Source organism: Papio anubis, chromosome 10, assembly GCF_008728515.1.
Source record: "Papio anubis isolate 15944 chromosome 10, Panubis1.0, whole genome shotgun sequence".
Lineage (NCBI taxonomy): Eukaryota > Metazoa > Chordata > Mammalia > Primates > Cercopithecidae > Papio > Papio anubis.
The window spans coordinates 5,866,865-5,892,939 of NC_044985.1; the positions used below are offsets into that span (position 1 = coordinate 5,866,865).

At 37.1% G+C, this 26,075-nt stretch overlaps 1 protein-coding gene across 1 annotated transcript in view; it reads right to left on the minus strand.

The window, feature by feature from the left end:
* The window catches only part of CNTNAP5 (contactin associated protein family member 5), an 832,800-nt gene that overhangs the window by 386,708 nt on the left and 420,017 nt on the right, over positions 1 to 26,075 (minus strand). Inside the window, exon 7 of the mRNA XM_031651151.1 lies at positions 24,242 to 24,432. Within this exon, the coding sequence (XP_031507011.1) occupies positions 24,242 to 24,432 (191 nt within the window). The remainder of the gene's footprint in view (positions 1 to 24,241; positions 24,433 to 26,075) is intronic.

Sequence of the window (26,075 nt, forward strand, 5' to 3'; positions counted from 1 at the left end):
GTAGTAATGTGCACTTAAGAAGTATGTTTTGAAATTAGCCAGGCATAGTGGTTCACACCTGTGGTCCCAGCCACTCGGGAGGGTGAGACAGGAGAATTACTTGAATCTGGGATACGGAGGTTGCAGTGATCTGAGATCGAGCCACTGCACTCCAGCCTTGGTGACAAAGCGAGACTCTGTCTCAAAAAAAAAGAAGCAAAAAAAAATTTTTGAAATTATAAAAGAAATGTGCATCAGTGTAAAAGAATATAATCATTGCCTATCCAAATTTGTGACAAAAAATTCAAAACCGTGTGTATCTCATTTACTTCACACACACGTAAATAAAGTACTGCAAATATACATAACTCCATTTCAGAGGCAATGTTTCATGATTAATAAAAATAACATTAAGTGATGAGAAGATGATATAGGATTTATCCCATTTACTATTTTCAGAGTTTTAAAACTATTTCATTTACATGCTTTAAGATTTGTTATATTGCCGGCATAAATTCTTAGACCTTACTCCTATGGAAGAGGGCAATAGAAATAGAAATTTTTAGACCTGACTCGCATCAAAATGGGCAATAAGAAGCATAAATTCTTGTCATAGTATTGCACTTTTCCATAGGAGTCAGGCCTAAAAATTCATCTGTAGCTTGGGATAACCGATGGGGAAGATGCCCTTTGTTACACTTTTCCTGTAGGATACATTTTTCTTCTCATTCCATTTTTTTTCTTTACACTTAAGCATTTTTGTTTGCCACCCAATACTGTGTACTGTTGTCTACCTAGGTGTAAAGGGATTGGACTTCTCAACTAAATATGGTAAAAAAAAAAAAAATTATCATTGCCCCTTTTACAACTGTCATTCACAAATTATTAAACATGCTTTAAAAACCACATGCAATCCTAACATTTTCTGAGGAGGAAAATATACTGTATCTTCTGCAGAATATTTTATTGTCCCTTTTCTCTCTCTCATTTAGTAGATGAAAAAAATAAACTTCTGCTTTCTTCATTGACCACAACAATGAGAGTCCACAATATGGGCTTTTTTTTTTTTTTTTTTTTTTTTTTTTTTTTTTTTTAAACTTTAAGTTCTGGGATACATCTGCAGAACATGCAGTTTGCTACATAGATATACGTGTGCCATCGTGGTTTGCTGCGCCTGTCAACCTGTCATCGAGGTTTTAAGCCCCACGTGCATTAGGTATTTGTCCTAATGCTCCCCCTCCTCTTTCCCCAACCCCCCAACAGGCCCCAGTGTGTGATGTTCCCCTACCTGTGTCCATGTATTCTCATTGTTCACTTCCCATTTACCAGTGAGAACATGCAGTGTTTCCTTTTCTTTTTCTGTGTTAGTTTGCTAAGGATAATAGTTTCCAGCTTCATTCATGTCAGTGCAAAGGACATGAACTCATTCTTTTTTATGGCTGCATAGTATTCGATGATGTATATGTGCCACATTTTCTTTATCCAGTCTATCATTGATGGCCATGTGGGTTGGTTCCAAGTCTTTGCTATTGTAAATAGTGCTGCAATAAACATACATGTGCATGTGTTTTTATAGTAGAATGATTTATCAACCTTTGGGTATATACCCAGTAATGGGATTGCTGGGTCAAATGGTATTTCTGGTTCTAGATCCTTGAGGAATCGCCACACTGTCTGCCACAATGGTTGAACTAATTTACACTCCCACCAACAGTGTAAAAGCATTCCTATTGCTCTGCATCCTTGCCAGCATCTGTTGTTTCCATACTTTTTAATGATCAACATTCTAACCGGCATGAGATTGTATCTCATGAGAGCCCACAATATGTTTTATGCTAAATCCCAGAAAATAACTGATAAAAACTTATGTTTAAAATTTCTAGTTTTAGTGCTGTCTGTATGGCTAAAGTCGTTAACTCTCCAACTCTTCTACTTGAAGCAGCACCTCGTGGGCTGCAGTAGGGAGGAGTTGGAAAGGTGGCCCAGATTGTAATGCATGTCAACCACCGGAATCACAAATGTCCTATGCTCTTAGACTTTCAAAATCTCATTTTTACTTTATTATTCTTACATTCCTCAACATTTTGAATTAAATTACTTGAGGTTATTTTTTAATTTTTTGTTTTCCTCTCAGACTCCAGGGGGGCTAAACAGGTAGTATATACCCTGGGCATAGTCACTGCCTGCGTCTTATGTTTCTCATACCGCAACTTGAATAAACAAAAACTTTAAACTCTCTTTCTTCAGAAAAGACAATTGATAACATTTTTGTGACCTTACACATTGTTAATAGCAGTTCATAGTTTTTCATGTAGTTAATAGACATTTACTTGATAATTTGAAATTATGCAAATTGTTGCAAATAGTTGAAGAATTTTAAAAACCTTCAAAAACTGAATTATACTCTCTTAATATTAGGTGGAACCACTTTGGCTGTTGCTCAGGGCAAGACCTGCATAACTGCTCTTGTGCCCCAGCCATATCATGTTAATGGAGCATGTGTGACAGAAAAGAAAACATTCATGTTGGGAAAACAAAATAATAATAGAACCTAGGGGAAAAAAGGCACCAGGAAATATAACATTTAAACATTTTTATACGTAAGGATTTTTTCTGTGTTTGCCATTCAATGTTGGTTAAACGTCTAGAATTAAACTCTTGTTTCCTTAATGTTGTAGTGTAGTCGTTGTGACAGTTGTACCATCTATTTCTTCTGGTCCTAGTGTCATCACAGACTAATAAAGCCTGGCTCTTCCTTTAAAAATACAGTACTTAAAATCTAATGATACCCCGTCTCTACTAAAAATACAAAAAATGAACCGGGCGAGGTGGCGGGCGCCTGTAGTCCCAGCTACTTGGGAGGCTGAGGCAGGAGAATGACGTGAACCCGGGAGGCGGAGCTTGCAGTGAGCTGAGATCCGGCCACTGCACTCCAGCCTGGGCAACAGAGCGAGACTCCGTCTCCAAAAAAAAAAAAAAAAAAATTAATGATATAATATGTACATAAAACACATAAAGAGTAAAACTGACCTCATAGAGTCACATGAAGAAGACTATTCAGCCAGCTGGTGGTAAACTCCCATATTGAAAAATTGGCAGTTCAAGTTAAAGTTGCTTTACATTCCTCTATCAAATAAAAGTATTTCATGTCTACCTACATCAGGACAGGTGGTGAGCAGGACAGATAGCGGGATAGACAGAAGACTTAAATTTCCTGCAGGGCACGGGGAGAACAAAAAATACCTCATTTACATTAAAAAAATCCTTTCTTCTTTTCATAATTAGCAATATTTTTTCATGTCTTCATGGAAAATGAGAACCCAGTTAGATTCTTTTTCTATAGAATTAAAGAAACACCATGTTCAATTAGTATTGTTCATCTGTAGTAGTATCATTTTAAGAGGTCTCATTACCAGTCACCTGGTTTCATATATCTGACAATAACAAGAGGTGGATTGTATGTTAATCACTATTGACCCAGTAGATCACTAGTTAATAATATTTGTTATTATGTTACTCAGACTGTAGCAGGTGTTCAGAGTTAAAATTATATTAGAATTTAAAACCACACATCTCTTAAATTTAAAAAGACCAAGACAAATAAGACCAAGGAGTTTATGATTTTCTGGGAAAGAAGTACAGTGAAGTTTACAACCATGTTACTAAAGTCTGGGTGCCTTTATGAATAATAACTGGACTATTTTATACATAAACAAGTAAAGGAAAACTGCACACTTTTTATTCTTTTTCTGAAGAATTAACTGTTCTTACCCCTTTTCAAGACACCCCATTCTTGTATGCATTCATCAGAATTTCCATCACCTTCCATCTCTTGTAATCTTTCTGTCTCTCCTTCACCCTTTCATTCTGGTCCACAATTACAATTAAGTCTCTTCATCGTAAAAACTTTCCAAAAGCTTTCAAATGTGTGTCTTTCTCTGAGCATCCTGTCCATTGTTTCTTGGCTTTAATCACAAAGCTTTTTGTGATTGTTTGCTCTAGTTACCACTTTCTCTTTCTCACTTACCAGCCCAGTACAATCAGACTTCCCTCCACAATATTTAGGGCCTCTCTTATGTCCTCATCATACCTGACTTTTCTGAACTGTGAAAATGACACTGTAATGTCATGCAAGCAAATGGAATAGCGATAGTTTTCTAATGATTATATTTTTAAAATATGGAAAACTTGCAAAATGAAATGAGAACGTGACACAGTCCCACCGTCAAAATGAGAAAGTGACACAGTCCTACTGTCAGAAAATGTTTAATGTTCTCTTCAACAAGAAGACTTCTGCCACCGGCTCTCCTTCTCTAATATTGACTCTGCCTTTGGTAGAAAACTTTAAAAAAGAGCAACTCAGGCCTTCTGAGGAGTTGAACATAAATACAGGTCAACAGTGTTATATTGTCATTGAACAAATTAAGGAATTACATTGCCTTGACAAAAGCAATTCTGTGTGTGTGTGTGTGTGTGTGTGTGTGTGTGTGACGGAGTCTTGGTCTGTCACCCAGGCTGGAATACATTGGCACAATCTCAGGTCACTGCAACCTTCGCCTTCTGATTCAAGCAATTCTCCTGCCTCAGAGACCTGAGTGGCTGGTATTACAGGTGTGTAACACCATGCCCAGCTAATTTTTGCATGAAAAAAGCAGTTCTTGAAGGGAAAACATGTAATTGAAGTGATACATTTTTATTCAGAATGTTTTCGTAAGTCTTCTGTGTTCAGACTCACTCTCTGTAGTCTCATAAAGTTACTGTTTCCTTTTTGACAGTCTGTTACCCTGCTTGCAGTACAAGTCTCTCCTGATTCATCACAGAAACTCTCTATGGTTCTGTAAAACTAATACTGTTCTAAAAAATTGTTTTTAAAAAAGGTTTTAATTTTACTGTATGTAGTTTAAGGTACATAACCCACAAATAACAGACCCCTACTCCACCACTGAAATCCACTGGACTGAATCAACCACTTTCAACTCTTTTATCTGTCTACTTTATTAGTAAACTATATTTTTGAAATAACTCTGTTATACTAATATTCTTGGTTTTTCTATTTTAAATATTTTTAAAATTTGTTGTATATAGTATGTCACTCTTACAACACAGCCACTACCACCTACTAACAAATATGGGGGAAAGTTTATACTTTTGTGTCAGCATGTCCCCACTATAGCCATATCACAGTTTTACAGTGTGTCAGTATTTCTTATAAGTATCATCTGTAGCTGAACTATCCACCATTTCCTTCCCAAGATAACTATTTTCTTTTAGAGTGAATTGCCTCTTTGCTGTTTATTTGTTGGCTAAGTTTTCTGGATGCCTATTAGTAACTTTCCCCAAACTTTCCAGTAGGACTAAAAACCTGCTCTAACTCTAGTGCACATTAAGTATTCTCTTAGCCTCTGCTTAATCCTGTTTTGGTACTTCCGTTAACAATTATTTGGAGAATTTCCATTGCCTCTGTTTTGTTTCAGTCTACCGTTTCTTAGATATGAGTCTATCTCTTTTTAAATGTATTTTCTGAGAATATATGTAGGGTTTGTCACAAGTTCTTTCTGTCCTATTGAGTGCTTTTGGTGGGTTTGCATTCCCCTGCTGCAGTGAGCTTGGGCTTTATCATAGGACTTTGTCTGGCCAGTGAATGTAGGCAAAGGGACATGTGTTACTTCTGGCTGGAAGCTACAAGAGCCAGGGAGGGCATGCTTAGACCCATTCTCTTTCCCTCCATATTGGCTGCCAACAGTGTTCCAGACAATGACAACATAGTCAGTATGACTCCCAGGATGACGCCAATAAGGATGTAGAGCAGAACACAGACAGTAGACAGAATTTGAGCAAGACATAAACTTTTGTGTTTTAAGCCCCTGAGGTTCGGGGACTAGCACAACATAAACTTGTTTCTCCTGTTTGATATATTTTCTCATTTTGGCAGAGCACACCATCAGTGGGTTCTTGAACAAGAGTCAGTGATAAATTTTTATACATGTGTGAAAATGTGATTATCCTCTCTTCATATGTTACTGATAGTTTGGCTGCATAGTTTGTTCTGAGTATTCTGTTCATAATTTTGAAACTGGCTGATGTTAAACTCCCATATTGAAAAATTGGTATTTCAACTTGAAGTTACATTAAATTCATATATCAAATGAAAGTATTTGATGTCTATCTACGTCAGGACAGGTGAGCAGGACAAATAGGAAGCAGGATAAACAGAAGATTTACTTTCTTCCATCGTCTAGTTTTGCTGTTGAAAAGTTTCACTCAGATTCCTGATTCTTTATATAAACCTTTATTTTTTCCTGCGAGTCTCTTTCTTAACCCTGGTGTTCTAGAATTTAATGATGATTTACTTGCTAGGGTATATTATGTATTATATTATTCATTATAAATTATGTAATTATATTGTCATGTAATTAAATCCTAGAAAATATTTGAAATTCCTTTGATAATTTCTTGATACAACGTTTCTCATTCACTCTTTCTAAAATTCCTACTTACTAGATAGTGACCTTTCAAAGGAAGATCCTCTAATTTCTTTGTCTCCTTTGTTTTCTCTCTGTGTCTTTTTGGTTGTACCTCATTATCTCTTTGTTCTATTTTCTGGGAGATACTTTCATCTCTTTTTTAATGTATACAATATCTTCGTATATCCCAGTTTTATTACTACATTTTTTTGGTGTCGCTTCATTGTCTCTCATTCCCCCCAACCCCCACCTCCATTATCCCTTTCTGATATTGGCCTGTGTCTTTAATATAAGGTTGCCAACAGGATCATAAGTAGTGACTTTGAAAGTAATATTTGTGATTAAAGGGTCCTGCATCTTTCTGTTTTCCTGAGGCAGTGTATATATGTGGAGTGTTTTCTTTCAAATAATGCTATAATATTCTGCTTCTGTTCTTAAATTTTAATAGATCTTTTTCTGTCCCTTTCAATTGCCTGTTTTTGCAGTCCTAAAAATGTGAATCCTTTCCAGCCTAGGAATACTTTCTCAGCCTAGATATTTGATCCTCTTTTTGTTTATACTTCTTAGGAGACTTTTGCCTTACTCAGTATTTCCATGTAAATAATTCCAAATTTCACATTCTGTTTTTTTAATATACTTTAAGTTCTAGGGTACATGTGCACAACGTGCAGGTTTGTTACATATGTATACATGTGCCATGTTGGTGTGCTGCACCCATTAACTCGTCATGTACATTAGGTGTATCTCCTAATGCTTTCCGTCTCCTTCCCACCTCCCCACAATAGGCCCCAATGTGGGATGATCCCCTTCCTGCGTCCAAGTGATCTCATTGTTCAGTTCCCACCTATGAGTGAGAGCATGCGGTATTTGGTTTTCTGTTCTTGTGATAGTTTGCTGAGAATGATGGTTTCCAGCTTCATCCATGTCCCTACAAAGGACACGAACTCATCCTTTCTTATGGCTGCATAGTATTCCATGGTGTATATGTGCCACATTTACTTAATCCAGTGTGTCACTGATGGACATTTGCATCGGTTCCAAGTCTTTCCTATTGTGAATAGTGCTGCAATAAACGTACGTGTGTGTGTGTGTCTTTATAGCAGCATGATTTATAATCCTTTGGGTATATACCCAGGAATAGGATGGCTGGGTAAAATGGGATTTCTCCTTCTAGATCCTTGAGGAATTGCCACACTGTTTTCCATAATGGTTGAACTAGTTTACAGTCCCACCAACAGTGTAAAAGCGTTCCTATTTCTCCACATCCTCTCCAGCACCTGTTGTTTCCTGACTTTTCAATGATTGCCATTCTAACTGGTGTGAGATGGTATCTCATTGTGGTTTTGATTTGCATTTCTCTGATGGCCAGTGATGATGAGCATTTTTTCATGTGTCTGTTGGCTGTATGAATGTCTTCTTTTGAGAAGTGTCTGTTCATATCCTTTGCCCACTTTTTGATGGGGTTGTTTGTTTTTTTCTTGTAAATTTGTTTGAGTTCTTTGTAGGTTCTGGATATTAGCCCTTTGTCAGATGAGTAGATTGCAAAAATTTTCTCCCAGTCTGTAGGTTGCCTGTTCACTCTGATGGTAGTTTCTTTTGCTGTGCAGAAGCTCTTTAGTTTAATGAGATCCCGTTTGTCAATTTTGGCTTTTGCTGCCGTTGCTTTTGGTGTTTTAGACATGAAGTCTTCGCCCATGCCTATGTCCTGAATGGCACTACCTAGGTTTTCCTCTAGGGTTTTTATGGTATTAGGTCTAACATTTAAGTCTCAATTATAAGATGTTCAAGCAAGTTCCTGGGATCTAATTTACAGCATAGACGATGATGGTTGTGTTGATTAACTTGATTGTGGTAATTATACAATGTATACATATATCAAATTATCATATTGTACACCTTGAATATATAGACTATCTTTGTTTTTCAATTAAATGTTTTAAAATAAAAAAGTAAAAGGAAATCTGCTACTGAAATACTGATATTTGGGGGTGATATCCCAGGCCAATGCTGTCTAATAGAAATATAATGCATACTACATAAGTAACTTAAAATTTTCTGGTAACAGTATTTTAAAAAGGTTTTAAAAAACCAGATTAACTTAATTTAAATTTTAATACAGGGTTATTTAACTCAGCAGATGCAAATATTATTTAAATTATACAATCATTATTAAAAACATTGCATAATAATTATATAAAATTATTTTACTTTTATATGAAGTTTTAAAACTCTAGGATGCCTTAAAACACATCACAATTTGCACCAGACCTACTTACTTCAAATGTTTAAAAGTTACACATGACTAGTGGTTACCATATTGAACGACACAAATCTAGTGCATCATTATAATAGTAATGATAGTTTTGCCAATTTTGACACTAAGAAATTGTTTTACTTCTTACATAAGAACTCTCATATACTGATCTTTATTGTTCAAAGAGATTGTGGAGAGATCCCTAGTTATATACCAAAAATTAATTGTTCCTGATCTTTCTTTTCTTTTCTTTTCCTTTCTCCTTCCTTCCTTCCTTCCTTCCTTCCTTCCTTCCTTCCTTCCTTCCTTCCTTCCTTCCTTCCTTCCTTCCTTCCTTTCTCCCCTTCCTTCCTTCCTTCCTTCCTCCCTCCCTCCCTCCTTCCTTCCTTCCTCTTTCTTTCTTTCTTTGTCTCTCTCTCTCTCTCTTTCTTTCCTTTTCCTTCTTCTTCTTTTTTTTTTTTTTTTTTTTTCTGAAATGAGTCTCTCTCTGTTGTCCAGACTGGAGTGCAGTGGTGTGATCTTGACTCCCTGCAAACTCTGCCTCCCAAGTTCAAGCAATTCTCCTGCCTCAGCCTCCCAAGTAGCTGGGACTATAGGTGGGCACCACCATGCCTGGCTAATTTTTGTATTTTTAGTAGAGACGGGGTTTCATCATGTTGGCCAGGCTGGTCTTGAACTCCCGATCTCAGGTGATCTGACTGCCTTGGCCTCCCAAAGTGCTGGGATTACAGGCATAATAATTAATAATAATTAACCCACTGCACCTGGCCTGTTCCTGCATTTCTTGGTAGTGAAATAATGATTTTTTTGAGGCAAGAATGTGCTCAACTGGATGACTACATTTCCCCACTTCCCTTGCAGATATGTATGTTCAGGTGACTAAGTCAGACCCATAGGCATGGCATGGAAGGAGCATTGGATGGGACTTGCTGGAAGGCTCCTTGAAGGGAGCTGACTCAGCTGGGAGGAACATCCCCTTCGCCTTCACTTCTTCCTTTCTTCTGCAACCTGGCATGAGGATAGAATACCTCAAGCTCCAGCAGCCTATTAGGACCCTCAGAATGGAAGATAGAGAGCTGAAATGGCTAAGCAGAAGGACAGAAGGATCTGCACACCTGACTACTTCATGGAGCTGAAAATCCTGTACTTTAGTTTTGTTATTTCAGTTTTGTTTTAGGAAGTGGAGTTGGAGAAGAGGTCTTAGAGATTGCTCACACAAGCACTTTCGGTGGTTTGCAGAGTCAAATTGTTATGGGCTGATTGTGTTTCCTCTAAATTCATGTGTTGAAGGCCCAGACCCCAGTACCTCAGAATGTGACTGTATTTGGAAACAGGACACTTCATGATCTGAATAAATTAAAATGAGGCTGTTAGGATAGACTCTAATCTAACATGACTGGTGTCCTTAGAAGAAAATGATATCGGTATACAGACATGCCCAATGGGAAGACCATGTAAAGACAGGGAGAAGACAGCCATCTACACACCGAGGGAGATACCCTCAGAAGAAATCAACCCTGCTGACATTTTCATGTTGGACTTCCAGCTTCCAGAACCGTGGGAAAATAATTTCTGTTGTGTAAGTCAAACAGTCTGCAGTATTTTGTTTTGGCAGCAAGAACAGACTAATACAGTGATAGAAAGAGTTTTAATAGTTTTTCTTAATGAAACCCTTGAGTTGAAAAGTATTTTAGACATTATCTAGAGGACATAATTCTCAATCATGGAAAGCACCAGAAAGAACAAGCTAATTGTGAACTTTACACACTGAATTCCACTAGCTACATAGTAGCCCAATTGACTGCAGAAGCCACATCTTCTGACTCACACAGTGCTCTTTTTAATTAGGTCAGGCCACCTCTGCTGAATCAGGGAAGGAGAAAACATTTAGTGGAGGGAGATACCTGAAGATAGTCTTTAAATACTCTATCTCCAGGCAGCTGAGAGTCAGACTGTGCAACAGATCTCTTAATTGTATGTGGAGATCTTTAGGTACGAAGAGGATCAGTCTCCTATGAGAAGATGCTCCATTAGGAAGACATTCGTCTTAACATTTCTTCAGATCCTCCAAGTTCATCTTAGTATAATCATCACAACATAAGCTTCAACAAATATTTACTATGCACCTCCAATTTGTAGTGTGGTCACTTCTTTACCCGAAATTCAAATTACTCATTTCTCTTCTTATCAAAAATGCATTCACTTATTCAACATTTATTGATCACCATTTTTATAATGTAATTTCATTTTAGTTAACATTTAGAAACTCAGTGATTAGAGCAAAATATAAAATGTGTGTTAAGCATATCATAGCAGCTAAGCACAGATAGAAAGGCCACTAAAAGAAAGCAGATTCTATCACATGCTAGTTATGTATCTTGGGGAAGTTACTTTAATGTTACTGAACCTCACTTTTTCCAAACTGAAACCACAAAAAGCTATCGACTTTATAAGGTTATTCTGAGGACTAAAATAGATAAACATAAAAATCAGTTGACAGAATACTTGGTATGTGATGAATGCTCAACATGTTATTTTCATTGCAGAATATTTATAACAAGAAAAGGAATTACACAAAATTACAGTAAAATAGTACTTTTAAAATGAAGACTAAAAAATCTACACCTTTATAGTACTTATGATTGCTTTGATAAAATGCAGGTGACTTCTTTTCTTTCTGCTTTTCTGTGTTTACACAATTTCCTATAATCTATAAGCATTATTTTTTTCATGAATAATGGTAATGCAACGTGATTTACAAGATATTTATTGGCTTATATTTTGGTAGTTGAGTTACATTGCTGAGAAGACTGTGATTCTTGTACTTTTCCAGAGCAGTCTTAGCCCTAATGATCTCTGGACTCTTATGAATCATGGAGACTGACTGTTTCCTATAGTGCATATGAGGGGTGCAAAAATCTTTGGGTCACAAGGCAGAAGTTTAACCTAAATGGGGTGTATTGTCAAATCCTAGTATAAGCATTCAATTTTGTGGGTAAAAACACGGGGAAAAAAAAGATCCTATATTTTCTTGGTCTTTGCCAATCGCCACAAGGAATTAAAAGTTTGATAAAATGCACTCTAGTTTACTAGAAACCTATAGAGAAAGCATTTGCTCTTGTTGCAATGTGGAGGAATGAGAGCTCATTCAGTGTGTATGGGCACATATAATCCTCCACCAAAGTCATCTTCTGGGGCTGCTAGATCTTCCATTTACCTTGGGAAGCAAGCATTGAAGTTTCTGTAACAAAGGTCAGATTTTCAGCTGCACAAACATACTGTCCTTACAGGCATCCACCATGTGGCACGTATAAATGAAGTAAATGGTGGGTTTTAGAGCAGACCCTCAACCTAAAATTTGTTTGGATTCAAAATTTCTGTCAGACACGTCGTATGTGGCTTACGAAGGCTATGTATGTTCATTTAGCTTTGTTCTTTATCTCAGAGTCACATTCTTAAAGACCTAGTCAATCTGTTATTTTTTATACTTAAATTATCATTACTATTTTTAAAGATAAGGTATTTGTTTAGCTACTGAATTTCCCTGATGCAATGGGGACGAATATGAACATCCTTCAGAGGGCTTGCTTCCAAAGCTGATGTAGGGCGTATTTTGGACCTTGTTACAGCATCAGGGAAAATACTGAAGTAATCACTAGCCACTATGGGGGGATACTGGATAACCCCATGGGAGGATGTGCTGTCAGAGTGATGAGCTGAACTAAGGTATCAGACAAACGTAGAAAGAAATGGCAGGGAAATAAAACAATTTCAGTGGAAGACAGTAAGCGATGTAAAACAATTTTTAGGTTAAATATGAATCAGTTTTTGTGAGAATTATAGTAAATCTTCATGTAGAGAGGTAAATTATTAGAGTACTTCTAATTCACGTCCACCTATACAGTGTTCTAAACCTTTTGAGTATGAGAAATGCTTTTTAATGTAATAAATTACATGGGTCCATAATAAAAGTAGTAGTTTCACTAATTTTTATGGAGCATATACATAATGACAAAGTTCAATAAATAGACATTTGACTAATTACAAGAGCCTAGGCCTATGTTTGTGGTTTTGGACTTCATCCATTTGTGAGACATGCTGGTATTGCATAAAACTGTGATCAGGTGACATATGAAACCGTGAAAATATGTATGTCTCCTTTTGTCTTCCCAACTCTCTTTTCCAGATGTCCAAGGTTTCTAGTTTTTAATCTAAATTTTTAAAAGAAGAAAAGAGATTGGCAGTTGTGTCAGTTACTCATTCTGAAGTTCAGTTCCAAAGCCACTCTTGTTTGCCCTGCATTTTTTTTTTTTTTTTACATTTAAAAAATTGTTATTTCAATAGTTTTGGGTAAATTGGTGGTGTTTGGTTACATCGATAAGCTCTTTAGCGGTGATTTCTGAGATATTGATGGACCTGTCACCCAAGCAGTGTACACTGCACCCAGTTTGTAGTCTTTTATCCCTCACCCTCCACCCAAGCTTCCCCGCAAGTCCCCAAAGTCCATTATATTATGATTATACATTTGCATCCTCATAGCTTAGCTCCCACTTATAAGTGAGAACATCTGATGTTTGATTTTCCATTACTGAGTTACTTCACTTAGAATAATAGTCTCTAATTCCATCCAGGTTTCTCCAAATGCCATTATTCTGTTCCTTTTTATGGCTGAGTAGTATTCCATGGTTCTTGGAAAAAGGAAAATACCACATTTTCCTTTTCCACTTGGTTGATGGGCATTTAGGCTAGTTCTATATTTTTTCAGTTGTGCATTGTGCTGCTATAAACATACAAGTCCAAGTGTCTTTCTCAAATAGGGACTTATTTTCCCCTGGGTAGACACCTAGCAGTGGAATTGCTCGATGAAACGATAGTGGAGTTGGACCCTGCAAACATCTCTCTTTTGTCAACTGGTTGAATCTTATGCTTTGTCCATAAGGGGCACTAGAGGGCCACTGCAGGGTGACAGAGGCTGGAAGATGCTTCCAGGTTCCCGTCCTCCATTACTGTTATTCAGTGGGAGGCCCAGGGACTCTGCACGGTTGAGCCCCAGCTTCAATCTCCCCACAGCCGTCAGCTTTTGCAGGAAGCTGAGACCTAAGTTCTCCAGCAAGTTTCTTTGCTATCTGTATGCTATGTGTTCCCCTGGTAACTGCGCCTTCTGGAAGAGGCCTGAATCTCAGTCTGGGAGGTGGGCAGAGAGAACATTTCCAGTCCTTATTCCTTCACTTTCCATCGTTTCTCAAGTTAGAGAAAGTACCTGATTTTTTGCACATGCTATTTCTGGACAACGTGGAGTCCTATTTACCTGTTTTATTAGTTATCCACCTTCTACTAGAAAGCCACTTTATATATACTTTTTTTTTGCATTTTCTAATAACTCATACCTTGACACATAGAGATGTCTTCTAAATCTTGTGACAAAAGGTGAAGCGTTTCTAAGAAGCCAGGCCAACTGGCTCACATGGAAGAAATCCAGTGTCGGGTCCCTACTTACTATGCGTACTATGCGTCCTGGTGATTCAACAAGGAACACTTATAGAAGGTTATTAGGAATTTATAAAAACACAGTTTTATTTTACATATAAATGTTTCTTTGTCTAAAATTTTACCTGGAGTTCTTGGGCTACTATCCGTGGATGAGCTTCACAGGCATCAATGAAGCCTCAACAATGTTATGTGAAGTAAAACGTGTTCATGGTTTTCATTACATTCTTAAAGGGGCATGTGCCCTATAAAATACTAATAATCGCTGATCTATAATCTTTAGTGTTGTACTTGTAAAAGGCCATTTGTCGAGCAGGCTAGAGATTACTCACAGGACTATGGTCTTCATGGGCAACATGTGAGAAGAAATGGTGAGCAGAGTGAGGCAATAAAAATAATTATGATAATATTATCAGCTCTTAGTGATTCAATGCCTATAATATCCTAGGAGTCACTCAATATATGTAAAGTAGGCATTATTATCTCTACCTTGTAGACGAAGGATACTGAAGCAGAGACAGCTTAAAAAACTCATCTAAATTTTGTATCCATTATGTGGTAAGGCTGGGATTTAATCTTACTTCCTTCAAATATTATCCTCTTCCTCAACACCTAGTACCCTCATCCATATCCATTTCCTGACCATATGTCACACATTTAACACCATGAGTGACATAAAAGCGTGTTTCTTTTCTATACTTAGGGTGACAGCAATAACTCTTGCAAAGAAATAGACTAGACTAAAGCTTGTTGTTTCCCACAGTCCCACCTTGAGCTTTTGCATCTACATGTCCCGGCCAAGTTCCTGCACTTACATAAAGTCTTTCCTGAACCTACTATCCCTGTGATTTCTCTTTTCTAAGTCTCGTAAGCTATGTTTGAGTCTTGCCACTGGATGCGGTAGCTGTGGCTGTGGTAGTTGGAAGTAGTGTCAAGATCCACAGGCTGGGGCTGTGGTGAAAGAAAGGAAGTTGAAAAACCAAATGGGAAACCAGAACTGTGATGAGTGATCGAGATGGAGAACCAAACAAAAAGTAAGGGTCAAACCATAAGGGCAAGTGAGATAAAAAGGGGAAGGGTGGCTGTCAAATGGTGGCCAGGAGAGCAGAAAGGTCTGAGGGGATGGCCAAGGCCAGGGCATCCGCTATGAACTCTGAGTCCTGCAAAGGTAAGACGGTGCCAGGTGTGTAATTCCTGAGAGCAGAGAGGATGCTTCTCTTTGAAAAGAAGGATCATTTGCTGTAAACACAGTAGATGTTCAACAACTACATTTTAGTGACAATAATGACTCAAGTGCTAAGTTATGCCACGTTGTGTATGTGTGAAATTCACAGCAAGAAAGGTATTATGAAACTGAGAGCCTGAAAGGGGCCCTGAGGAGAAGGTGGGACAAGGAGTGCACCTGGACAGGGTGGGCAGACGGCACATTCAACACTGCGCTGCCCTACTCCATGGTAGATGCTGCTTGTAGATTACAGCAGCCTTCTCTACACACTCTGAAAACAGCCCTGCGGCGTTTCTCAGCACTGTGCTCCAGAAAGATACTGACGATGCCTGGAGTTGATAAGGCATGGAGGGTATGCAACAGTTTCCTAGGAGCCTGCTCTAACGGTGATTCCATTTTTAACAATTTCAGCCTTCCACATGACTTGCTATGTAGCCACTGGTCCGAAGCTTCTAGTGGCTCCCTGAAACCTGGGCTTGCCTGTCTGTCTTCCTGTGCCCCCTAGGTCTCCCTACAATGTAGCAATTCCAGGTTTCTGGGTTAGCACAGCCTGGGGGCGCCAGAACCCTGGTTTACCTCTGAGAACCAGGTGAATATTTTGAGCATTGCCCTGGTTCAGGATGTGAACCCCACCAGCGAGTTTGAAGAAGGATGGTTAGTTTGGGGCTGGGTCAGGGAAGAGGTAAAGGAGAAAAAAGGCAGCTTGGCTGGCATGGGAGAAACACAACATATAAAGGCTGAGAGGAGGATGTGCATGGAGTGAATTCCGGAAACAGCGAGTAATCCGGGTCTGGTTAGAAAAGAGGCCACACCAGTGAGAACCTGGGAAGCAAACTTTTATATGTAGGACAAACTGATTGTAACAGTTTTGAAACACTCACATAAACAGTTTCTATTCACCTTGAAGGAATACAAGAGCCACTGGAAACAGAAGACTGAGTTTCTGGGGAAGCGCTTTGACCCTTTGCAGCACTTGCCGCCTTCTCCTTCAACCCAGAGGGAGAGTCTTCTAGCCAGATGCAGAGACAAGAGCCGCTGGGAGCCAGGGAGCAGTGGGATTCCACACTCTGCCCTTTGCTGCCCTCCTTCCTTTCTCACACCAAAGGCAAGGATTCCGCCCTCAAGCTCTTACATCTCAAGAGACACCCGGGAGAGATTTCTTTGGCAAATAACAAAGTACACAGGGGCCATTTCTGAAACACCTCATTGGTCTTCAATACTCAGAGATCAGTGCTGTTCACGGATCTGCCCAGCCTTGTATTATTTTTTTCTTCACTTTGACATGAAAGTCATTCAGGACCCTGAAAAAAAATAAATGCCTAATAAAAACGAATAAAACCTGATGGTGGATTGCTTTCCATAAGAGGAGGAAGAAGACTGTGAAAGGCACAGCCACTAATATATATCACTGACTTTCCCTAATCCTGAGTATATTTTTTTGTATAAAACGTGGATAATAATGTCTGCCTCCTGCCTGTCACACACAGAAGTTTCAGGGACAGAGGATCTCTAATAGAACCACAGCTCATCAATCAGCCCTCCACGGACTGCCCCTCCAGTGCTAGCATCGTGATCTGGCCTTGTCTATAAGTTCTCTGAAATAAGGTATCTTCAAATAGAGGAGTAGTCATTGCAGTTATTATTGCGGGTGCAAGAGCATAAAAAGAATATGCTCAGCTCATTAGTTGGATGTTTTGCATACAGGAGGCACATCTGAGGTCATTTCACCTTCTACATAGCCCATTCTTTTAAAAAGCACTTGAAGATTCAAATGACTTGAAAGGTATCAGGTGAAACTAGCAGGATAAGCCGTTTCCTGTGTACACTGCCAGTGGGCATGAAATGTGGTGTGGCTTTATGCAATGTTGGTTGAGTCAAAAACTCATAATCTTTGACCCAGTAATATTCATTTCCACTTATCTGTTTTAAATTTCAGAAAATTATTTTCTCACTATGGTTGTAATCTCAATATTATTTTTAGCAGAAAAAATTCAAACAACTAAAATTTCAACACAGCAGATTCTTACATGAACTATGGTAAATTGATTCCGTGCTGAAATAGTATTTGTAAATAGAGAAAAAACAACTTTTAATAAAAGTTTTAAAAACAATGAAAATACTTTAAAAAGGTAAAAGGTAAAATTGTCAATAAACTGTGGTCTATGATAGACAAATATACATTTAAAATGTGAAAATGAAATACCTATAATAGATGAGAACAGTGTTTTCCTCTCTGGCTGGTTGCATACCCTATTCTTGTATTTTGCAAATTTTCATTTTCTATAGAAATATTTTTAAAACGTTCTGAAGAAATTGTCTTCAATACTTTACGTGATAATTTTATCAGATGAGCAAATTTATCATTTGCTCATCTGATAGAAAGGAAAAGTCATAACACTAATTTCAGGTAAAAGAATTTTCAGAGAAGATGACTGCTATAGTTTGAATGTTTTTATCCTCCACTTCCTGAAATTCACATATTGAAATTTAATCCCCAATATGTTGTTATTAGGAGGTAAGGCCTTTCAGGAGGTGATTAGGTCATGAGGTCATGGGATTAATGTCTTGCAAAATAGCCCCAAGGGACTTTGTTTGTTTTTCCATCACTTGAGAAAGGAGGAAGACAGTGAGAATTGTGAGGTCTATAGCCTGGAAGGGAGCCCTCACCGGAACCCAACCGTCCTGGAAATCTGATCTCAGATTTTCCAGCCTCCAGAACTGTGAGAAATAAATTTCCCTTATTCATAAACTACCCAGTTTATGGCATTTTGTTATAGCTGCCTTAATGGACTAAGATATTAACCATTATACTATTAGTTTTGCCTTTTTTCTTTAAGGCACATTATTCTTCATATGACCTGGAAACTATTTAATTCCATTTTTCCTGAAGAAAGGAAGGAAGCAATTGTTCAGGGAGTGAGTAACTTGAGAATGATTTTTCCTGCGTATGAGGAGCATACAGAATAGAGGCAGGTGATGCGGATGTCAGACTGGTCAAACGGAAGTAGAAGACAGCAGGAATGAGAAGAGAGAACACACAATATGTTAGTCGCTTTTTCAAATGATTCATTCCATCACGAGAAAGCATCATTTATCACAGAGCATACTCACAGAGATGAAACATGATCCCGGAGACAAGCTAAAGAGATTATAGGCTTTACTAGACAGTAGGGAGTTTTCTCTGAGCAATTTCCATGAGTCTTTGGGTCACAGAGAGGTAAGATAAAGGTGCCTGTCACTACGTGTGTGTGTGTATGTGTATGTGTGTGCACCTGCAGATGTAAATGTGTGTGTGCTCTCATGTCCACACTGATCTCTTACACGTAACTCTGACAGTGAGTGTTTGCTTGGCTTTACAGCCATAAGAAATAACCAACCATACTCCAATAAGTTGCATGACAGCAGAGATGCAAACGAAGGGCAACATGCTTCAAGACAGCTCACTGTTGCTACTCATCAATACATCTGTTATACCCAAGCCTATCAAGCAACACGCTTTTAGGTTCCTTATTTTAAAGGAGTCTATCATTTGATCAAATCTGAAGTAACGATTTTCATCAAATTTTCTCAAACAAACGAGATGATTAAGTTTGTAATATATTTACTGCAAACCCACTTCATGACTTATGGTTTGGGAGCAAACAGAAATTCAGATTCCGGAAAGAACAGGAGCTACCTCCAATCAACTTTTATTATTTGGAACTGTATGTGACTGCATTAATTAGCTATCTAAAATGGCAAATGAATATTGGCTTATATACCAACTTCAGTTGAATGGATTTATAGATGTTTTTACTAATAGCTCCAATACATTGGGTGCTTAGTGTGTGCCATGCACTGCACTAAGCATACTACAGATTTAATCTTCACACTAACACTTTGAAGTAGATACTATAATTGCCCTCATTTTATGTATGAGGATACTGAAGTTTCGTAACTTTCTCAAGATCCCATAGCTGAATAAGCCATGGAGTGGGTATGAACAACCTAGGAAGTCAATGTTTCAGTCATGATTTTATTACGGATGCTTCCAGGAACACTGAAGGGAGACCTTTGGGTTTTCCTCTAGGGCAAATGAAAAGGTAACTTGTGATTATTTAGCAATTTCAACCATGAGGTTGGGAGTAGTATTATATGGGGCTTAGTATTGGCCATTGCCCATCCAATTCCCTGATTCCAATTATTTGGAGACAAAGGCACGGAAATGAATTGACACAGTCAATTAGCACCAAAGCTAAACTAAAGTCTTCCTGTTAGTTATTTGCATTTTCTTCCCTTCTATTGAAGGCAAAGTGAAGTAACACATGAATTTCCACTATGATCTTTTAAATAAAAAACAAAATATTTTGGAACCTACAATGATGTGAGTGAAACTTCAACCAGCTCACAGGTAATCATGTTATTCTCCTTGCCTCTGGGACAGGGGATGTAAGACTCAGAAAGGACAGCTCAAAAAAGCATCATTTTTGATGGAGTGCAAGGAAATTAATCATTTTCAGGAAACTATCACAGCAAAATATTTCTTATACTACGTATATAATAATCCACGTTACAGGTACTGTACGTACACTTCAATGGGCCATTTGCTTTCTGATTGTTTATTATATAGTGCTATATTAGCATATGATAAAGGATTTGAGGAAGAATAGTGAGGTATTTTTTATGTCTACTTTAAGCTGTTAGTTTTACTGCATTTCGGGATGTGGAGAATTGTCTTGTAGTCAAATCGAGCTATAAAGACTAAGTTGAATTATCCCTATGGAACAGCTGTTAAGTCTCCAGGGAGGGGGAAGGTCCCACAAGAAAGAGATGACAGATTGCAATGAGGATGGCTGCTGAATGCAACCTGCTAGAAAGGCATACGTTAGATTAGGCAAAGGCTGGGGCTTCCATGGGCTTTGAAATACATTTTATAATTTATGGGTAGTACCATACTCTTGCTGCCTGATTTGTTGATCCCTTGAATCTGAACTTCCCAAGGCTTAATAATGCAAGAGAGTCTGCAAACACTAGAGAAGGACAAAAATACCATTCCTTCCAAAAGCCCTTACTTAGCACCACAGTGACTTAGTGACTGGGAGCAAAGCTGATTTTGTAGCAGATATGGTGTCTTTGGGGGAAACTTTAAGCTTGACTACAGAAAGGGAAGAGTCTGTACTTCAGTATTTAACTGTGCAAACCATTGCTTCTCATAAGAAATTCCTAAAGGAGATAGACTAGATATATAAATGTGTGTGTGTGTGTGCGCGTGTGCGTACATGTGCAAGTGTATAGTGATGTGAATTCTCACTTAAGCAGGGTGTTGGAAGCAATTTGGAAGAAAAATAATGTACATTTTTTTCTTCTAAATTGTGAAGGTTAAAACTAAGGTTGCCTACCTGCAAATAAAACAATTTTCTTGGGATTTTTTTCCAAATACATTAGGGCTAAATGGATTCTTTATGCCTCATATTAACAATACCGCCAATTAAACCCTGAGGAGTAACGTATACTAGCAAAGTTTTAGGCAACTTGATAAGTGCTGTAGTAGTTTAAAAGTCACCACAACACTTGTTAAAGTTTTAGATAATGATTCTCGCAGAAAAGGAAATGGTGGAAGCTACCGATATTCAGAAACTGAAGTTTATTTCCCCTTGTTCCTTCTCATCTTCTTTTTTTTGCTTTGCTTATTCAGTAACTCTAAAATATCTTACCATTAAAGATATTTTTAACACATCATATGTATAAATACATTCTTTTTAAATATTATTATAGAGATCTTAGTTATTTATATCTAAAGCTCAGGCTTTTATACTTTTAAGTCCCAGTTTATGAACAATTAGTGTGCAATGTTTTTATAAGCTTACTGTTGTTTCAACTTGCTCTGCCACATCTTAGCAAAATGGCTGATAGTGATGCCCTTTGATGTTGATGACATTAGGCTAATCTAAACTTCCCATAGTGCATGATCTCAATGTAGGGCCCCTGTGTCAGCAGATTGGACTCAAGGAAACTGATATGTTATGAAATATTTCTTGAAACAATATTGGGAAAGGGATAGGAATGAGTGTGCTTTCCATGGCCCAAGACCACAAACCTAGAATCAAAAAGAAAAAAAAATGTCATGAGCAAGTCAGTGCTTATGTCAATTAGGAGATGGTTGACCTAAGCTCATGTGGATAAGTTGCAGAATTGTCGGGAGCCTTGGGCTTGAGCCAGAGATGGACAAGTAATGCTACTGGCTTTTCTAGAGTCAGTGAGGTAACTAATCCCTCCCTAGCATCATCCTAACTTTTCCAAACCAAAGGAGTCAGGGACTTGACACAAACCTTTTAAAATTCTGACAATCTTTAATCCAAGTGTGACTCCCCAGGAGCATCCTCTGACTCACATCCTTGAATCCAATGGCAGTTTTCAAGAAAATGTGTTAATATGATACCCCAAAACATAAAAATCAATATAGATTATATTTATCAAAGAAGAAAACAAACACAAAGTCATTTAAACCCATAGTTTGTTCAGATAATTCTATAATTAGGTTGCAAAGAGAATCAGATTATTGCTGTCAATGATAGGGTGACCTACTCTTGCCACGGACGAAAGAAAAAATGTCAGTTGAAGAGATTTCCAATTCCAGGAATATGACGTAACATAGTTTTCCCTATTTATTCTGCTAAGTAAGACTAAAAGACGATAGAAATTCTGTATAAAATCTACCTAAAAAGAACTCTGAATGGTGGAGAAAAGAAATAAAGGATATATAAAAACCTTGGGACCAAGAGAAAAACATACTGGAGAATTCTCTGGATTTTCTCTTAACCTGATCTGTTTTACGTATGTTCCTGAAAGACAAACAACCCAGAGAGGCCAACTGGTGCAGTTAAATTCTGTTTAAAATTGCCATTAGAAGACTGCTCTCTAGGCAAAGAATGAAGAAAGACAGATGTTTTTAGACAACAACTTCTCTCCCTAAGCCAAATGCCATAGAAAAGATTGTGGCCCCACTTCCATTGAGCCATGCTGTAGTGAGGTGCCCAGATTTCTGGCCAGGGTGGTATATGGGAAGATCAATCTGGGAATCTGTGGCTTACAAGAACAATTCTGAAGATCTGGGAATTTAATCATTGTCAGATAGAACCAAGTCTCTCCCCATGGTATCAACTGAGATCACAAGGAAAGCCTAGACTTCTGCCCCTGCTGAACTATCATGAGGAACCCCCCTTAACCCCTGCAGGAGCAGTCTCAGAGATGGTTTAGTGGTGAGTCAGGACTGTCATCACCCTCCAGTGATATGAGGGGCATCCCTCTCCCACCCACACACAAACACTGTGATGTCACTGCAGGTCACATGGGAAGCAGTAATGAGTCTTTGATACTAATCCAAGCCAAACATATCCCTGGTGGTTTCAAGAGCTTTTCTTTACCTTTTGTCAATATTGGGCAAAAATATGAGTAAATGCAACAAACTCTCCTTCTCCTCTGGAATTCTCTACATGATGTCTGACATTGTAGCAAAAATCATACTACTTGAAATGGTTCTAAATATATAGAAATGGTTCTAAAAATATAATTGTCGAATGAAGACAATTATAAAGTAAATAAGGGAAAATAAAGGGATGTAAATGGAAATTAGGTTTCTACACATCAGTTAAATTAGTAAAATGATTAAACCAGTAAACTACTATAAGTTATGTATATATAATAAAATGTCTACATAAACCAGTAACAAAAGCATACATAGATATACTCTAACACTAAATAAAGCAAAATAGAATTTTAAAAACTATCCAAGAAACACAGGAAGGTAGAGAAAAGAGAATTTTTTAAAACTCAGAAAACAAAAATAAACAAGTATTTAAGCCCAACACATTCATTACATTAAATGTAAATTTGCTAAATAGACCAATTAAAAGACAGAAATTGAAAGCATGAATTAAAAAACCATAACCCAACTATTCGTTGCTTACAAGAAACTCACTTCAAAAATAATGATATAGGCAGGCTAAAAGCAAAAGGATGGGAAAAGTTACACTACAAAGACATTTATAGAGGAAAAGCAAGAGTGACTATGTTAATATCAGACAGACTTCAGAGCAAAGAGAGCTATCAGACAGATAATAATATTATATAATGATAAGAGTGAATCCACCAGAACACATAGCATACTAAATGTGTATGTATCAACAACAGAGCTACAAAATATATAAACCAAAAATGGATAGAACTGGAGGGAGAAACAGACAAATCCAAAGTTATTGTTGGAAACATCAACACCTTTATTGAGCACCTACCATGTGTAAGGCACTCTGTTAGTCATTGTGAATGCAGTAGTGAAAAAAAAAAACAAACACGGTCCTGACCCTCATGAAACTCATTGTCTATTAGGGAAGCCAAATGTTACTTAATTAGAAAATCATTTAATTTGTCAGTATGATAAATGAGAATCTCAAACACACTAAAAGTTTCATCTCCCTCATTTAAAATAAACTATTTTTAATATTAACAATAAGTAGACAAATATGTAACTCCCAGGCCATAGAATTTAATGGAATATGTGGTTTTCTTGTTTCATTTTCCAAAGATAATAAAAAAATCATATTGTCCCAATATAGACTGCAAATACTACCCACAGCTGAAATATACCCCACAGTCAAAAAAAAAAAAAAAAAAAAAAAATGAACTCTCTGGATGGCTCTAATGTCTTTGTTTCTTCCACTAGTGCAATTTACACTGATTCAATACCTGCCATTCTCTTTCTCTCCAGTGTCACCTCAGAGACTGATGGGAACTCAGAGCATAAGATAAACATATTATGAATGGGTGCAGGAATGGGCTGGTGAAAGCAAGACTTACCCCAAAGTGGTAGAAACCATCAAGACAAAACAGATGGGTTGACTTACCACAGTATAGATCTGATGCTTTCGTCTCTTAGCCAGGTCAATTATGTTTACTCCATTGTAGTAAAGGTTTTCGATGCATCCATGGAAGTTTTTCTTTAAAAAGGTCCCAGGTTTTCCTGGTACTGGAATTCCTCCAAAACTAAGCTTTTGGGGTGAAAATAAAAACAAACTCTTAGTTACAAGCTCTGAAAGATTAGGAAAGGAAAGTAAACACATGCGTTTTTGGCAGATTCAATTGTATGCATGAGCCAAGTGGCTCAAATAATTATAGATGCCACTTGATTACACATTTAAAAGGATACTGATTAGCCCATGTAAAAATAACTGTAATTGCTTGCTTCTTAAAGGCCTATTTTAAAAAACCATTTTCACTTCCTTTCTGAACCTTTTTAATACTAAATAAAACAATAATTTACAGAAGGAGGGAAAAAGAAAAAGAAAATCAATGTCTTTTAAATTATCTCTTATCCAAGCATCTTAAAGGATATGGCCATACTAAAGCCAAGAGACAAACAAAACATACCTCTATTCAGCTACAGATGAACCTAGTTTAAAAGCCTATATTGTATGCAAAAAGCCTTATGCATAAGATTGTCCACAATTGTCATCTATAATGAAGAAAAACAGGAAATATTCCAAATGTTCTGTACCATTTTGTGAACCAGTTAATTAAGAATCAATATGATGAAATTTCACTTGTCAATAATGATGCTTATTAAACATCTGTAATATAATGGGAAGTAAATATAATGTTGATTTTAAAATGTAAGAGTTATAATTGGATATAAAGTATGATGTCAACAATAAGAAGTTGAGCATAAAGCATAGTCTGAGAGGAAATACACTGAATTGTTATTATCAGGTTGGTGCAAAAGCAGTTGCGATTTTTGCCACTAAAAGTAATGGCAAAAACCGCAATTACTTTTGCACCAATCTAATTTAATAGTGGTTCACTTTGGAAAGGTTATGAGATACTAGGGTATTTTTTCTTTTACTACTTTTATTTCTAATTAATATTAACACAAATTGCCTTTTTAATAGATACATTATTTTAAAAGCAAGGTGTACTGTTATGAGTATTTTTTCTACTATGAAAAAGAATCGAGATAATTTATATTATCAGGTTTGTCGCAATACCATTTAATGAGAAATGCAGTTTTTTCTACTGCTTTGAAATATCACTGTCAGCATGTACTTCAACTACATCTATATTTGGATACTTCTCTATCTCTAGTTCACTGTCTCTTTTTATCTGTCTCTCTCTTAATGTTTCAGGAGGATGTGGTCTCCCAATCAGAATGTCTTCTTACATGAATAGCTACTGATATACTAAAGGCTCTTTCTAGATTTTTTTACAAGCTTCACACTAGTAAAAAAAAAAGTTACTCAATACAGTGTAATAGGTGAAGAGGATTATTAATCCTTTTGCCCACTTTTACTTACGACTACAAATTTTAAAGAGAACTCTTTGATATTTTATCTATTTCATTTTAAAGCTTAATTACAGAATAATTTTATTTAACTAGCTTGTTAGAATTTTTATTGATAATTTATTATTTACATTAAAACATCTAGTTGGAGAAGAATGGATGTTTTTAAAATATTTCATTTTTCTTTCTAAGAACCCACTGTTGTTCACTATTTTCAGAAAATTTCTAATAAAGTCTCCCAACTAAGGTTATTATTTTATTTCTCTAGTTCACATACCCATCATTAAATTAATTTCTATGAATTTCATGATTTCAAAAATTCCATTGTATATGAATTGTTTTAATTCATTAAATATT